The sequence below is a fragment of the Condylostylus longicornis genome, unplaced genomic scaffold, assembly GCF_029603195.1.
Source record: "Condylostylus longicornis isolate FDR11 unplaced genomic scaffold, ASM2960319v2 ptg000022l, whole genome shotgun sequence".
Taxonomy (NCBI): domain Eukaryota; kingdom Metazoa; phylum Arthropoda; class Insecta; order Diptera; family Dolichopodidae; genus Condylostylus; species Condylostylus longicornis.
The window spans coordinates 267,395-285,134 of record NW_026577991.1 but is presented as its reverse complement, the minus strand read 5'-3'; the positions used below and the strand labels follow the sequence as shown (position 1 = coordinate 285,134).

The 17,740-nt window shown below is 22.9% G+C and overlaps 2 protein-coding genes across 4 annotated transcripts; one reads left to right on the top strand and one right to left on the bottom strand.

The window, feature by feature from the left end:
- Positions 1-100: 100 nt before the first annotated feature.
- LOC129606714 (uncharacterized) lies at positions 101-4,977 on the bottom strand. Its single transcript, XM_055517200.1, has 3 exons — positions 3,913-4,977; positions 1,069-1,780; positions 101-236 (listed from the first exon to the last, which is right to left on the bottom strand). Exons 1-2 carry the CDS (start codon positions 4,564-4,566, stop codon positions 1,079-1,081), a joined length of 1,356 nt encoding a protein of 451 aa, XP_055373175.1. The 5' UTR covers positions 4,567-4,977; the 3' UTR covers positions 101-236; positions 1,069-1,078.
- Positions 4,978-8,083: 3,106 nt separating this feature from the next.
- Positions 8,084-16,449, top strand: LOC129606835 (protein tipE). Of its 3 annotated transcripts, XR_008696778.1 has the most exons (6): positions 9,251-9,391; positions 9,526-10,099; positions 10,157-10,268; positions 12,245-14,845; positions 14,940-15,088; positions 15,196-16,449. XR_008696778.1 is itself a non-coding variant. In XM_055517415.1 (5 exons), the coding sequence occupies exons 4-5, from the start codon at positions 13,548-13,550 to the stop codon at positions 15,001-15,003; spliced, it is 1,362 nt and encodes a 453-aa protein (XP_055373390.1). In that variant the 5' UTR covers positions 8,084-8,252; positions 9,526-10,099; positions 10,157-10,268; positions 12,245-13,547; the 3' UTR covers positions 15,004-16,449. The 3 variants fall into 3 exon arrangements, 2 of the variants coding, with proteins under 2 accessions (XP_055373390.1, XP_055373389.1); XM_055517415.1 differs by lacking the exon at positions 9,251-9,391 and adding an exon at positions 8,084-8,252 and having other exon boundaries at positions 14,940-16,449; XM_055517414.1 differs by having other exon boundaries at positions 14,940-16,449.
- Positions 16,450-17,740: the final 1,291 nt, after the last annotated feature.

Sequence of the window (17,740 nt, the reverse complement as noted above, 5' to 3'; positions counted from 1 at the left end):
TTTTATTAAATTTTATTGTTTAGCTCTTTTATTTTAATTGCAATATGTGAAGACTAGTTAAAAATGTTCGTGTTATATCATTTCGCAATTAGCAAAGAAATATTATTAAAAATTATTTGTATTATGCGGTACTAAATTTTATGTTTTATTTTTTTAATGAATTAAGAATAAAATTTATTGTAATGAAAAAACTCCAGGCTGGTGTATAGGACTGTCTTCTTGCAGTAGAGGAATGCCTGAAAATATAGAGAAAATTTGAAAAACTTGAATTTTTAAGATGTTTTTGGTTGAACTAAGTGTGCATCTAAAAAACAAAAAAAATAATATTTACTGTATTATTCAAATTAATGTTTAACAAAATTCTAAACCTCTAAAGTAAAAAAAAATATAATAAATTTAAAAAATTATATATAGTTGTCATATATACATTTATATATGGTTTTATAAACCTGTTATTAACATTGGAGTACATTATAAAATGTCCTATAAATAATTTGCTGTAAAAAGTGATAAAATGATTTTACTGAAAATTTATATATTACTTTATAGGCTCAAAAGCATGTTATTATTAGATTAATTCTACATAAATACTTATATTCATATATGTATATACGTTATTACAATATATAACATAATATAAATAATACGCTATTTAGATATACTATACACACTGTTATATAATGATGTAATATATGTAATGATTAATTACTTTTCTTTTATTTTTTAACTATACTGCAATACATAATTTCTCACCCAATATTCTTATATATAAATAACTATGAGTTTCTGTTTAAAACTATTACATCTTAAATAAATATACATATGTATTATTCATTTCTACGAATTTTTATTCATATTCAAGAAACAAAAAAGAAACTATAAATTAAAAAAAAACTGTTTCTTTCTTTTTATTTAATTTTCATTGTTCCAATGCATATACTTATTTATAATACAATTGTTTTTTAAATATGTATGCTTACAATTTGTAATAAGTTTCTGTTTCTGTATATTCAGCAGCTCTTAATAAAATAAATCTTATTAAAATTAAAAAAAGGACAAAAATCTTACGTGACGGATCTCAAAGCGCCATTATGTTATCTCCTCCACCAGCATCGGTCACATCGCGTTGTGAGTTTGCTATGTCATTTTTTGATGCTAATATAGTATCGGTATCAGCACATCCCTTAAATCTCATTTTAGCATCATCTCCAACATATATAGTTTTTTGACATAATAATAATACTAAACAAGAGACTACAAATAATGTAGATGGTATTACAGAAGCTACTAAAAATTGTTTATATGTTAAATCTAAATCAAAACGTGCAACAACAATATTTTTATTTGATGGAGCATAAAAACATGGGAAACGTGCTCTTGCATTATGATCTGCGCCATCACGTCCATACTCTTTTAAAAAGAATGCACACTCATCCATTAATGTATTTACACATCCTTCTAAATTTATCATAAGTTTTGATTCATTTGAAATTGTCAAATCTAAATCTGGTGGTGCAATTTCTGGTACTGACATTCCCATTGCAACATGCATATAATTTAAATATGTAAAATTTGTTAAATCTTGTAACATATTTTTATCCAATACGGTTCCATTAATGCAATCAACTGCTTCAACCTGATCCGAAGTATTTTTTATTAAAAAACATGACACCATAACCACATTGTCAGCTGATTCATTCCAAACTTCTTCTTGAGTTTCTGTATTTATAGCATTTTGACATTGCGATAAATAAACTTTATCGCCACTCAAAATTACAATCTGTAATTTTATTTTGTTTTATTTATATATAGTGCTTGATACTTGTTGTTTGGTAATTATTCCGTAAAGAGTCAAAATAAGGTCAGTTAGATGACCTTCCCTACAGGGTTAGTAATTTATTTCAATAAATCATATTCACGTGATTTGGGCAATATAAGTATACGCATAACATATATAAAAAACGTAAATTTTTGCAGAAAAAGTACTGTTAGGAATTCACAAGACCGATATAGTGATTCTAATGGCTGATCTGAACGCGAATATGGATAACCATAGCAAATTGTGGGAATATACGGCATACAGAACGGAGAAAGGCTGATAGAACTTTGACAGGCTTTCGAACTCAGCATACAGCGGTACTAACTTACCTAAATAACAACCTAGTGGCAAATAAGGAAGCCCAGCTATCCCCCACGACCAAGCCAAGAATATTTCGGTCCTGTGTAAAATCGGCTCTATTGTATTTCGAATATTTTAGCTAAAATATATAAGCAACGAAGATAGAAGGTAGACAAATAAGAAAAGGAAAGTAAAGATGAATCGGATACACTTTAAGAAAACCAGCCACTAAAATCGCTATAATGGGCTTTGAAGCGATCCCACAATGTTCAAGAAGATCCGAACGTAAAGTCAGAACTAGAAAGACGAGATCTAATATATATAATTGGATAATAATATTATCTAATTTATAAATTTATTATTATTAATTTTGTCTAATTTATTTTAACGAGAAATGTAATATTCTATTTCTTGCCAAAATAAATTAGTCAAGAAAAGATTATTCTATGGAATAAAGAATATGCAAGCCCTATGTTCCCCAGAGGAGTAAGGAAAAAGAAAAAGAAAAACATTATTTCAAAATCCAAAACTTGTGATTTGAAAAAAAAAAATTGCCTTTCCCAGGAAATGAAAAGTGTAAGTAAAAAACTTATAGTTTACAGTCGTATACTTACAGTCGTTTTCTCGGCCTTCATATCACATTGATAAATATTTCAAGAGATATATGACTATAATCTATTCATTGGTCCTATATAAACTATTTAGTGGTCCAAGACACGACTGCCTCTTACGCTCGAAACCACGAACGGTCAAAGTTGCCTCATTTATATGGAATATTTACCAAATGTTATATATATTTATATATATACATATATTATGTATATATATATAATATATATATACATATGTATATGTGTGCTTCTATATGTGTTGTAATGGTGATGCAGAAAAGTTCGCCTTTTGTAAAATTAGTGTATGCAATTAACAATGAAATGAATTCAAAAATAAATAAAGGAAATTTTGAAAAGTGTAGCTGTATATACGTATGTACAGTATACCATGTGTACTCGTACGTAATAGTAAATTTAGACTGTTAATATAATCTTACAAAATCCACTTTATTTTAAAATTCTGATCGATAACAATATTTAGAATAAAAAAAATAAAGGTTTTCCAAAAATAAATTCTGTGTTAGACAAACTTTATGATTGCATTATAATTGCTGGCCTTTAGAATTTTATTCAAATACTTTCAATAAATTTTATAACTTGAAAAATGACATAAAATATAAATTTTATAAATTATTTAGCCCTTGTTCTTGAAACAAAGACGCATGAAATGTATAATAGGTTGGATTAAAATATGTACATAAGAGCATGACATATTTGTAGTTTTGTGTTGTACAATGGTTTAAATCACGTCTTTGCACACAGCAGTGTAATGCTTTTAGTTTGAAAGCAAAATGTTCATAGTAATGTAATGTAAATGCTATTGACATTCGTTATGAGCAATGCCCATAAACTTACAGGGTGAACACACTGAACCTTGCAAGTTTAAATAATCTGAAAATTTTCACGTAATTATATGAGGAATTTTAAATGAAAAACGAGAATGGATAGAGTGGACTGTAATAAAGTTGAAGGAGGTGTGCTAGAAAAATTTATACCTTTTTAATTTTATGTTTTGTAAGTAGTGATCCTTTTGTTAAAATATTTCGTATATAACTTGAAAAGTGCAGTTTGAACACATATAAAAAATATATACATATGCATATATTTGTTGTATAAAATACATGTTATAAAAAACATATGTCATTCATATATTGCTACACAACATTTCATAATTACTCTTACATTTTTATTGCGTGTTGGTATATCTACACATCTTCGGTCACAGTTATATGGTGTTCTAATTTTTTTACATGTCCCCCGATTACAAGAAAATAACCCCTTTATATCCATACACGTTATTTTACCACGTCTCCCAGAACATTTTAATGATTCACCAGTATTGTGAAAAATACATTCAAATGCATCTGTTATATTTAAACATTGCCCTTCAGTACAATTAAATGTTCCTGTTAAATTTTTGCATTCATCCATAATACAACGAGCTTTGTCTGCACGATCTTGATCAATACCATAACATGTTTTGTTAGCTGAATTAGTACAATTTTGAAATGTCAAATTTGTACCATTATTTCTTAAATTAACATAAATTTGATTACAACCGCCACCTGACGTTTTACTTAAACACCATTCACCACACGAACACCAATCGGCTGAATCTGGTCTTGCGTTTCTTGTTGTCGTACACATGACTGGATTTTCATCAATACCACTTTGAAATGCACGTGTTGATGGCATATATATAGCTACAGTTAAATATACTAAAGCCACTGAACTTAAAACCAGTGTCATTTGACAAACACATATTGTACCGCATATCCTTTGATCTTGTGGTGGAATTATTAAATCTTCAACAGGAATTTTTTTCTTTTTACCCATTTTTTATTTCTTTTTTTTGCCTTTCTTCTTGTTTTCTTGTACAAAAAAAAGAAATATTAAAATTTTTGTTTTCTTCTTTATATATATATATACATATATATATGTATTTATTCAAAAATAATTTTTTTTTTAATTATTATTAACATTAAAAAAAGCACATGATTAGAGAAAGAAATTCCAAGTCAAAGTTTAAATAATCATCTCGTACGTTACATAAATAGGTAAGTAGTATATAAATGTGGGTATTTTTTTAATACTTCCGTTAAAATTAAGTTGAAAAAAATTTTAAATCAATCAAATGTTTTTTTTTTATTATTTTGGTATAATATTATAAAATTAATAATTTCTGTGGAAGATAAATAATTTAGATAGCTTTTTACGTTTTTGCAGTAAAGTTACATAACCAAAAATATTTCACGCGATTTTTTAACTTTTTTGATTTTTTCCAAAAATATTTCCTTTAATACGAATGAATAATAAATGGAATAATTTTCTAAATACTAGGAACAAACTTTATTTTTATGTTTAATTGAATCTTTAAATTTTTTTTTTTAACTGGTACTCATATTTTATCACTTTTTTCCATACTTCTTAAAATTATGTTTTTGTTGATTTAAAAATTATAATATTTTCATGTATAAAAAACACTTATGCAAAATTTTAGTTTTTCTCTACTTAAGTATATTATTAGTTCTTATTTGAAATTTAAAAAAAAAAGTATGCTATTTTCTTTTGTTATTTTCTTAGGAAAAATCTCCTAATTTAAAAGATTTTTGTCAACGTAAAATACAAAAATGATTTTATTTAATTTTTTTGTTTTTTGAGGTTGCAGAATATAATAAAAACAGATTTATAATGTTAAATCATGTTTAATTCAAAAAGCAAAGAAAAAAAGGAAATAATTTGAATTTTGTGTGTATAGCATGCTAAAGAAATCAAGTTTATAGGTTTTTGTTTTCTATAAGGAAAAAAGCCTCTGCAGAGAGCCTTTTTTAAATTTTTTTTATTGCGCGCGCATCAATCGATATAAATCTTACTATAATATAAAAATTTTACTTTATATATGCATATTGTATGTGTTTGCGTATAAATGCAATTAAAAATATATGAAAAAAAAAAATAAAGAATAAAAATAAAGAAACAAAAAACCTCTGCAGTTACCATATTATTAAACTCATGTCCTGAAAGCCTTCCTTTTCCTTTTTTACATTATACCCATCATAAGTATACTAATTTAAATTATTTTAGAACGGTATAAATATGCAAAAATACATTACAAAGAAGTATTTTACATTAAAACACTCCTAATTTCGTGTTTGTTTTCTTTTTATTCATATGAATTTAAATGTTAAAACAAGTCATGAACATTACGTACCAAAACTTTTCCTTTCATTGTTTTAATTTTTTTATTTGTTTGATTTTTATTTAAGCTAATTATTATTTTATACGGGTTAACTTATACCAACTATAGAATTATTGTTTTTTCAGCCATAAGATTTTATTAACGCCTAAAATATATTGTATATATTTATGTATTAATAATTTATTTTTATAAAATGCAAAAATCTTATTTATATTTCAACATAAAAGCAAGGGGAATAATGTTTCAAATCGAAATGCACTGAATCCTTGATTTACTAATTAGGTAAACATCCGATCCAGTGAAATATACAAATTTACATAGAAATTACGTAAATACATAGTATGTAGTTAATAGTATAAATATAGTATATGTACACTATCGCAAAGCAAAATATTTTTATTTCAATGGTCCGTTTGGTACTTAAGTTTAATTTTAACAAGATTTGACTATTATCCAACTCAAATAATGGTTGATCCATACTATAGTGTATTGGGATTAACACATACATTTTTAAATTAAATTAAATTTGATTATAAATTGTAACGCTATTTAAAATGTAATAAGCCAGGTTAAGGTGTTTTTTAATCAACCATTGGTGTTTATAAGCATTAAACTAATGAAAAATTAATTTTCATCATTTTATCAAATAAACTAAAAATTTCAATTAATTCTATCAAAATGTCTATTACAAGCCTTTTTAATATAAGTTTTTTATAACATTTTTGTATAAATTCTTATACTAATAATACTGATTCCGTTTTTAATTTATGAAGTCGTAGTTAGAGTAAAGAGTTTTTTTAATATTTATATGAAATGTTTTTATAAATACAAAAAATTTTTTATTTGAAAAAAAAAATTTTACATATGAACTAATTTAATAATTAATTTTATAAAAAAAACTATAAAACTATAGTTTTAGCAGTAAACATTATGTGAGCTTACCTTAGAACTGAAATCCTTGAATGAATTATATTTATGTATATAAATATATTAATTTATAATATTTTATAATTTGTTTCCTATTTCAGTTTAAATTTTTTTAAAAAAGTTTTATTTTAAAGGAAAATGTAAACACACATTCTTCGTTCCTATTGTCATATTATGTTATTACGTTTAGGTTTTGTCACATATTTATATATGTATATACATAATATGTCTCTATATTATATGTGTGTATCTTATATTTATATATATTTATTTTTTTGGATAATAAGTACTTTTTGTTGGAGTAGTAAGAAATATTTATTTTTCAATTACATATGTACATATATAGCAGTAGAATTAGCTTTTTTTTAACATTTTAAATGTTTGCACATGCTCACTTAAAAATAATTTTCCTTTCAAAAAAAGAATTTCTGCTCTTTTTTCCTTTTGGTATTATCGTTATTTTAATGTTTTTAAAGTAAAACAATTATTTTTAAATATTAATATTTTTATATACTATTTGATTATACATATTTAACTCAAAGCAGGTATAATATACACATATATATAATATATATATATATGTATATATACATAAGTCGAACTCTATAATAACAACTTTTATTATCCTTGATTGAACTATGTTACATTTATCTATTGTGTATTATTTTTTATAATGTACTTATTAAATTTAATATTTATGCACAATACCCACATGTATATGTAAGTTTGTATTTACTCATTTGTTATTACGATTTAATAAAAATTACGAATAAAAATTTAGCACTCACATAGCACAATAATTTTAGGTTTACACTTTTTTAACTTAAAATTTTCTCTTATTATTTATGAATAATACAGTTTTTTTTCAGGTCTCATACTAGTTTTTATTTTTACAACTATCTTTTAAATTTAAAAAATATATTAATTTTAGTTATGGATAAGTTTAATATGTGTATCATTTTTGACTATCGTCAAATTTCAAAGATATGTTAAGTGTATTGGATTTGAAAAGTATGATTTTTCTCAAAAAAATTTTACCTTACACTTCTAAATGTTTTTATAAACACTAAAAGCTAACGAAATAGAAAAAGCTTAATACTAATTGTCACTAGGATATTGAGAGCTTTCTTATGATACTTATTTTTCTTTTTTATTAAGTTTAAAATCCACAGGAAATTTATTCAGTGAAAATCTTTTTCTTTTACCGTTAAAAACCGCAAAGCGGATGTCATTTTATTCTCTCGGTGAACTTTTTTTTTATTCAAAAGTTTTTTGAAATAAAAAAAAAAAAAAAAATATTTTTATTTCATTTTTAAACGTCCTTTTAAATTTATTTAAGATTCGATTTCAAATTGAACCATAAAATTTTGTCGTATTTTTTCAGCGTAAAATCCATGTATATCTAAAATAAATTAAAATTCAAATTATATTATAAAAATTTATAAAATTTAAAATAAAAAATTGAATTTATTTTTTAAAAAATAAATGTGCCAAGTTGAAAATTGTTTTTAAATATTAGAAAATCATTTAGATCCTTCATTTTTTCATGTCGTTTTAATTTTTTTCTTTTAGCTTTCTTAAATACTAAAATCAATTAGAGAGTTAAGTTTGCAAGTATAGTATATGTGTAAACATTTATGTATGTATTTATATAAATATAGATTGCAAGACGTCATTAAATAAAAAATTTTCAATGCGTTCATAGAAATTAGTTTTATATATTTGTTTGGTTGTCAATTGATGCTTTACATTTTATCATTAAAAAATTAATAATTGAAAAAAGAACAAATGCATCGTATTTAAATATATACATATATGTAGAATATAAGTAGTTAATTATTTATGAATCATACTAAAAAAACGTTGCGAGCATAGAAAAAGCAATAAAATTTTAAAAGTTTTAGAGAAACGTTTAAAATACGATCCATAAAACGTTGTTGTATTACAAAAACTAAAACAGGAATTCAAAAGAAAAATAAATATAACAAAAAATCTCACCACAGTTATATAAATACATAATACAACATAATATACAAATTTAAAAACATTTTATATAACAAAAATTTATAGTAAAATCACAGTTTTGTTGCTGAGAATTAATATTATTCAAGATATATAAACATATATATACATACATATATTTAAATAAATTTGTATAAAAAAGGTAGTGAATCGATTATTTGGAAGAATTAAGTACATGTAATATATTCAAACAAATATAATATAATGTAATAATAAATTACTGTTTAAAATCGAAATATATTTTACAAATTCTTTCAGCTTTTATTCTTTATTCTTCAGTTTCTTATTCTTTTCATATGTATGTATGTATATTTAAGAAAATAACAGAGTTATTAATTTAGTTTCTTTTTCTTATTTTTCTTATTATTTTAGACATTAGAATACAAAGGATTGTACATGATCATTATAACATGATAGCTACATATATATTTCGTATTTATTTAATTTTCTATTAAACAGTATGAAATGAGAAAAAGTGTTATTTACATAATAACATAAATATAAATGTATATGGTAATTTTTGACTTTTATGTTCACTGCAATGTTTTGTCTGGTTATATATTTATACATATGTATCTACATGTATTTTGAATGTAAATTAAATATCCTAAAATAATATTTTGACTTTTTTTCTCATTAATTCTTAGCTCGCCAAACGTCCTGAACTAATTTTATATACAAAAATATTGAAAGCTCTAACTGAAAGTCCATCAATGTTATAAAATACTATGATACTACATATATGTACAAACATATACATTAAAAATATTAAATGAGATTTAAAATAGAAAAAATGTCTTTTGATTGACTATATTAAAATAAATTTGAGAAACTTATGACGGGAAATTGAAAATTGCCATTACGTATATTATGCATAAGTTGCTTGTTTTGCAGATGTAATAATGCATGCACATATGTATATGTGTCTATAAGAATAAAAATATAGCGATGAAGTAAGATTCATACAATATAATAATGAAAAAATTTCAAAAACACGAAATAAATTAAAAAAGAATAAAAGAAAGATAAGCACTCAATATAGGAAATACTTCTTCTGGTTGTAGAATAAACGAATACCGTCCACTGCTACATTAAAAACACAAAAAAATATTTAACTTTAACTAATCAAAGGTTAGCTGGAAAGTAAAGCAGAATAATAGATTATTTAAAAAAAGGAGAAATAGATTAGTGGCGTTTAAACATATTCAATGAATTTGTTTGGTAAATATTATCAGAATTTAAAATGTAATGAATAAAAGTTTTTATATAACTTTTTAGAAAAGGAATATAATAGTTGATACAATTTCTACATCATCTTGATTTGGCTGTTCCTTATTACAATGAATATATATAATATATAATTTATGTATATGTTGTCATCGTGAATGCGGTAAGTTGTAATTTTACAATCGTGTATTTAAGAACTTCGTTATTTTCGTTTATAACTTAGTTTGTATAATGTGGTAAAATTATTTCTTATTATCTACTTTTTTTCTAAAGTTCTAATACAGGACAGAGAGAAGTGATAAATTATTTTATACTTATTTGTAGATATATATCCACATTATTTATACTTTTGAACATTAGAAAAATTTTTTTTAAGATAATCAGTCACTTTTTTTTATTATATTATTCTAGTAGAGATATCAGGAGCAATTTTTTAATTAAGTTTGAATACTATATGCATACGTATGCAAATACACGTATATATAACAGTAGTTACATATTATAGGAAATAACATCTATTTTTTTAATTGAATTTAGCCGCTTGATTATAAGCTAATGTTAAAGGTTCTGCTGAATAAAAAATGATATAAAATGAAATAAAATCAGTAATAAATGCCAATACCAGGGCTTTCGTTTGATTTGGATGGGGAATCGAAATATTCAAAAACAGGGGCCAATTTATATATTTCACTCATTAACATTTTATTAACATAAGAATACAAAATAAAAAGCAATAAAACAACACAAAAACTTTAAACAAAAATTATAAATACCAAAATAAATAAAATCACATAAAAAAATTTCACAATAAAAATTTAAACTTAAAATATGTATTAAAATATATATTAAACTTAAAATATAATTTTATATTGCACAAAATTTTTTTTTATTTAGAAATTATGTTTTTCAACTGAAAATTTTTTTTTGAGAATAAATACATATCAATATTTTTTTGGGTCTTTACTGAGGATCTAAAAACCTTTGAGTCTAAAAAGCAAAATGCAATTATTGTAAAGCGGACATAAATTTTCAAATCGGAGCCAAACGACAACTCTGGCCCATACCTGATCATGATCAGGTGAACGATGCGAATTCAGCAACATTTCATATTTTCATATAGGTGAATAATTCAATTTACCTAATTGAAAATGTTTCTACTTCAAGATATCAAAAATTAAAAAAATACTAGAACCTCAAATAGTTTTCCTATAATCAAAATACTTTGTTTTGATTCGACAAGCATGTCTTACAAAATTTTCACTCGGTTGACATTTGCTTAAAATTTAAACGGATAAGCAAATAGCGATTAGAAAATTTATAGTTCCCAAAAATATTATTCGCTTTGCTAATCGTGATAAGGTTCTAAATTGAAACAAAATTTTTAAAAACCTCAAAATAACCCATATTTTAGTTTATTTCAATATGTATTTTGGCAAATCATAATACTACATTTTACAATTTTAACATTTGTATTATTATTTTAAGCATTTATACTTTAAAATATAAATTTAATTTTAAAAAACTTTAATAAGAAAATCTTCCATGTACATATAAATTCATACATACCTACATATAAAGAGTTTCGGAACGAGAAAGGTATTGTTGTACACTCGAAAACGCAACTACATTAATTTAATAGAAGACATATTGTTTTTAATCTTTTACAACATTTAACATACTTATGTATACTTGGTTTATAAATTCTATGCACTTTAGAATTTTGAAATTAAAAAGCATTTTTTTGAATTTGTGCATGCAATCTGATTTTTTTAACTATTTGCAAAAATAAAAGAATCTTACTAAACTAAAGTTTTCAATTTAGTACAAAAATATTAAAAACGGGAATTTTTAAATTATGGGATAATAATTATGGGTGAGCACATTCAAGTAGCCAAAACTTTCATTTAAAAATATGGCAATTATTGTAAAGTTATATTGTATATTTTATGTACTTTGCAAATAGGCGAAATTGATTTATGCAATTTAAACCCACATTCTTCTTATGTTTCTTGCAACTTTAAAATTTGAATCATTTGTATTATATTGTGTTTGTATATCCATTAAATCACATAAAACTAATCATGCATTTTTTCAAATAAAAAAGTAAATTTATAATGATTTCGACCCTTTTATTTCCAGTTTGGCAAAAAACATTACACACACTATAAATCATTGAGGATCCTACATCCTATTATTTTTATTATTATGCATTATTAAATTGTTATTATAGACCAAAATAATATTGTCGAATATACAATATATTATATGAACACAAGCAAATGTCGAAATCAAACGAGCCATAAAAAAGGAACTTTAATGAGTGATTTATTATGCCACTAATCTATATTTTTAATATGACTCATCATTTAAGTCCAAGGATCACAAAGATTATAAAAGCAAATTAAACTTTTGCGAAAGTTGTTAAACATTAAAAATTGTAATATTGTAAAAATACTATTTTATTTTAATGTATTCAACGTTGAATAATAACTATACAGTTTTCAAAAGAGATGAATAACAAGAAAAAATAACAATGCCGTTGCTTTCTGAATATTCTGCATATATTAAAAATATAAAGAATTACTAGCCAACATGTATAAAATAATTAAAAAGCTTAACTTTCGTGATGTTTGTTCCAATTAAATCTAGTATAATAACATTATAGTAAAAGCTAAAAGAAAACTGTAATAAATAATAAATTAAAAGAAGGAAAATATAAGAAGCTAATTCATTTTAAAATTACATAAGCACATTAATTATCACAAAAATTAAATAAAAATTTTCAAAAAATGTTGAACAACTAAATAAATAGCTATTGAAACACATTTCATGCAAAATAATGACGATAAAAGGCTGCTAATAAACATTTTAAAAATTTGTTTAAAATATTTATTATAAATACATTATTTATAAAACATACCCCTAATATTTTTGTTAACCAATACAAATTAATCAATCGTTTCAATTAAGTTTAAAAAATGTGTTCATGCTATCAAGTTTTTTATATATAAAGTATTTTCGATCTAAAGCGGATTAAAAAAGCATAAGTAAATTTGTGTCAGGCAACAAATACTAAAAGAAAAAAAACCTTTTAAATAAAATATTTAAATAAACCCAATAAAACGATAAATATTTAGCCTGTGATATAATTAAAGCAAGATGAAATTTTAATACTTTTCAACCGAGCTATAACGAAAATGAATTAATGAATACATAAAAGTATATTAAAAAATTCAGGAAGAGAAAATAAAGTTAGAAAAGCACTTTTAATGAACCAGAAGATATTTACAGTTTCGTTGTTGTACAACAAATGAAAAATTAATAATATTTCTCCTATATATCAAATATTTTACTCAATTTTCATTGCCGTTGTAAAAATATTAAAACAAAAAATTTATATTATAAAATAAAAATTAGAAAGTTTAATTTTTAATAAACTGCAATGGGAGATGAAGTTGAAATTCGGACGTTACGTCAAAAACTTCTGTTTTATACAACAGCGTTCTTTATATTACTAGCCACGTTTAGCCTTTTCTCCTTTTTATTTTTGGTTCCATTTGTCATAGATCCAGCTTTTACTACAATATTTATGCAATTTGATGAAAATCCAGCCTTATGTATCACTTATCAAACAATACAATTATCTGGTACTAAAAATTGTACATGGTCTTCATGCCGTGAAGGATGCACACGAGATATTTATAATTGTACACAAATACGAGTTAATTATAAATTAAATTTACATAATTATACTGATGAATTTAATTGGACTGATTATCATCATAGATTAAGAATGAGTGAAACAGAACCACCACCTGTCAAACGTACAGATCGTTATGAAAGGGCGATACGTGAATATGATTATATTGAGAACGAAATTAACTTTGACGAAACGTCTGCTAATTTTATCCAATCTGATGAAAAAAATAATTTTCAAAATGCAAATGATAAATACAAAAATATTAGAAATAGTGAAAGTGCTTCTTATTACAACGCAAATAATGATCAAGAGAATGATATTGATGAAGACGGTAATCCATTAAATAAATATAACGACAATAATGAAAATAACGATAATATGGTTGATATTGTTGAGGGTTTTTTAAATGATTCAGAATGGTATTACGGTGGGGCCAAATTATTTCCAAATGTTAAGGGATGTGGTTATCCTCCAATGTTAAATTGTACTATATGGGCGAAACGTTATATTAAAGAAGGAACTAAGTTTCCATGTTATTATTCAAAAGTTGATCCTGGTCTTGTGATAAGTGATTTAGATTATTGGCAAAACACTTTGAATTTAGTATATTCAATGGCAATTCCAATACCATCATTCATAATATCCATAATTTATCTAACGTTTGCATATTTCAAAATATATAACGAAGATGAGGAAGCTGTGCCTTTAGATAAAAATGCTGAAGATATGGCAACTGGTGATGATGAAGAAGATTTACATAATTTTGATGATGATTGCGAATTAAATGAAGGAGATGATATAGTTGAGGTTATAATTCCTAACGGTATTACACCAATATCAGCTACGGGTTGCCTCATAGGTGTAAATCCAGGTTCTGGTCAAATAACTAATATTATAAATGGTAATGGAAATATTGGACCTTTAACACCAATGTCAAATATTGATAATTCATTTGGAACTCAGCTACAAATTAAAATGGCAGATGAAGCATCAAGAGAAAGTTTAGATAATGGAGCTTCAAATTCTGGTTCAATAGCAGGGTAAGTTTTTTTTTTTATAAAGGTAAGCAATTTAATGATTGACTTTTAAAAATAAATATTAAATATCTTCTTTAATATAATTTTTCTTTTGTAGTAACATTAGCAAAACAATGACAACAAGTATTTCAACGCCTCCTGGTCCTACTGCTGCTGTTTAAATAAATTAGAAATTATTAGACTCTATGCTAGACAATGTTAATATGGATATGCTATATTAAATTTAATTTTCCCAATATGAGCTAAGTTAATTGTTTTGAGGAAAACAAAAAATTTATGTACTTAAAATTTTTTCTTGCCTTATTTTTTTTTATTTCTTCTCAACACAACTACTATTTAATATCCCGATTCAGCAATATTTGAATTATATGTATATTTTGTAAACATTTATAAGATTGAATAACTGTTTTGATGCTAAACAGTTAAGCAGTAATTCTATGATTTAACAGAAAATTATCCTACAAACAAAAAGAATTTGAAATTGTTACTTACCCAAGAAGAATGACTTGATCTGGACATCAGAAGAAAAAATGCGCGGCTTTTTTTTGTCTTATTTATAAGTACTTTTTTTTGTAAATAAATTTAATAATATTGTATTATGTAACTAGTTTTGAACAAGAAAAACAAAAACTAAACAAAATACGTAGTATGTATATATTACATAGTAATACATATATATACATTATCTCTTTTTCAAAACTGTGGAATGTGAAATTAAAAAAATTTTCTTAAACTGGTTTTTATTATTAGAAAAATTATTAATAATTTACACAAAATAATTTAAAACCAATTAAATTAAATAATTAACAGCATTAATAAACAAACGTACGGACATATTTAGATAATAGCCATATGAATTAGAATGTGCCGTACTGCACTTTTTTTCAAGAAATAATCAAACCTTCATGCATTTGATTAACAATTGCTATTATTTTATAGTTATATACCTACATTAAATTGTTTTTTCTTAAAATATTTGAAAATTAATAATTAAATTTAAAAAATTATCAATACTCTTTAATTTTTTTTAAATTTTATATTTATCAATAATTTTAAACTTTGTGAGTTAAATTAATTGTATAATATAATTTGATTAATTTTTTAATTTATTATATTAATTCATTATTAATTTCAAAATGTTGTTCATTAAATTACAGTATCAATAGATTTTCGCAATAAAAGGTTATGTTTATATAGAGCGTCTATACAGTCATATCTCAAAATCATAACTGTAATAATATTATATTTCTAAACTCGTTTTTTTTATATATAGCTTATTAAAAATTTTTTTATTTTTTTTTTAGAATTTTTATATTTAACAATATTTATATTTTTCAAAATATGTTTTATAAATAAAAAGGAAAAAAAATCGATTTCGCTATCTCTAGTGTGGAAAAAAAATGCCTATTTAATATAAATCGACAATAATTGGCATGCAAAAGTATAATTAGCATACTTTTTCCTTAACACACTTGTAATTCAATTTTTGGCTTAATTAAAAAAAAAATCGTATAAAAATTTAAATATTATCGAATAATTATCATACAAAAAATCTTTGCTAAATCTATTAGAAAATTAATAATAATTAATTGTAAATTAATTATAAACCAAACATTAAGGAAAAAAGATATATACATATATATATATCCTTTATTTATATTATATAAACATATATATAATATATATATAATATATAATATATATGTTTATATATATATATATATATATATATATATGCTATATATATAAACATATATATATATAATATATATACATATAATATATATATATATATATATATAATATATATATATATATATATATATATATATATATATATATATATATATATATATATATTATAAATAAAAAGAACTTCAAATTTTTATAATTAAATTTTACTACTATCTGTGATGAAATGCAATTTTATCTTGAAACACGCTGCTATGTTTTAAGTGCATGTAATATAATAAATATAGTATATGTATGTGTATTTATGCCACTCTATATATATATATATATACATATTCATATATTTATATATAAATATATACTATATATTTACATATATAAAAATATTAACTTATGCATATATATTAAAAGCATCTAATTATTTTATTAACTCTAAAAGAATTTCATATTTTCTATGTTTAAAAAAGTATCCTTTTAAGTTAATAGAATATATGTATAGCATTTTATCGTCATTTCATAACCTTTATATAAATATTTTTTTTAACTTTTTACTTAAATAATTTAACTATTAACAAACTCTCTTTAATTATCTTTAATTTATTTATTTGGCACAGTAAATTTTTCTGTATTAATTTGAGATTAATTTAAACAAAGGTGGAAATCAATTCAATACATAAGTTAAGATTTATATAATATAATGTGCATGCAATATATATAATATATATATATATACATATATATATATGTATAATACATATGTATATATAAAAATACATATATATACGTATAATTATATATATATATATATATATGTATATTATATATATACACATATATGTATTTGAATACATTTTCAATATTTTAAAACTTTCAAAACACAGAATAAATACCACCGCCAACACTATTTTTAATGTTACTTTAAAATGCTAATAAAATGTTAAGGTACGGATTTTATTTAATAACAAAAACAAAATTTCCAGTTACATAAAATTGTAAAGTAAATTTAACACTATTTTAATTATGCTTAAATAAATAAAATTAAAAATTTAAAGTATATATAGGTATGTATTATATAGAGATATTTTATTTTATGCGAAATAGAATATAAGTAATTCATTTTTTTATATTGTTTGTAACATTTTATTAAGTATTCGTGTTTATTAATTATTGTAAATAATTTGTATTTAAAAAAAAATATATATTTTT

Bases quoted from the DNA above. Each gene is read 5' to 3' on its own strand.
- LOC129606714 (XM_055517200.1), bottom strand. From the start codon at position 4,566: ATGGGTAAAAAGAAAAAAATTCCTGTTGAAGATTTAATAATTCCACCA. The intron at 1,781-3,912 runs GTAAGAGTAATT...ATAAAATTACAG, and splicing joins TACCAACACGCAATAAAAAT to ATTGTAATTTTGAGTGGCGA.
- LOC129606835 (XM_055517415.1), top strand. From the start codon at position 13,548: ATGGGAGATGAAGTTGAAATTCGGACGTTACGTCAAAAACTTCTGTTT. The intron at 14,846-14,939 runs GTAAGTTTTTTT...TTTCTTTTGTAG, and splicing joins AATTCTGGTTCAATAGCAGG to TAACATTAGCAAAACAATGA.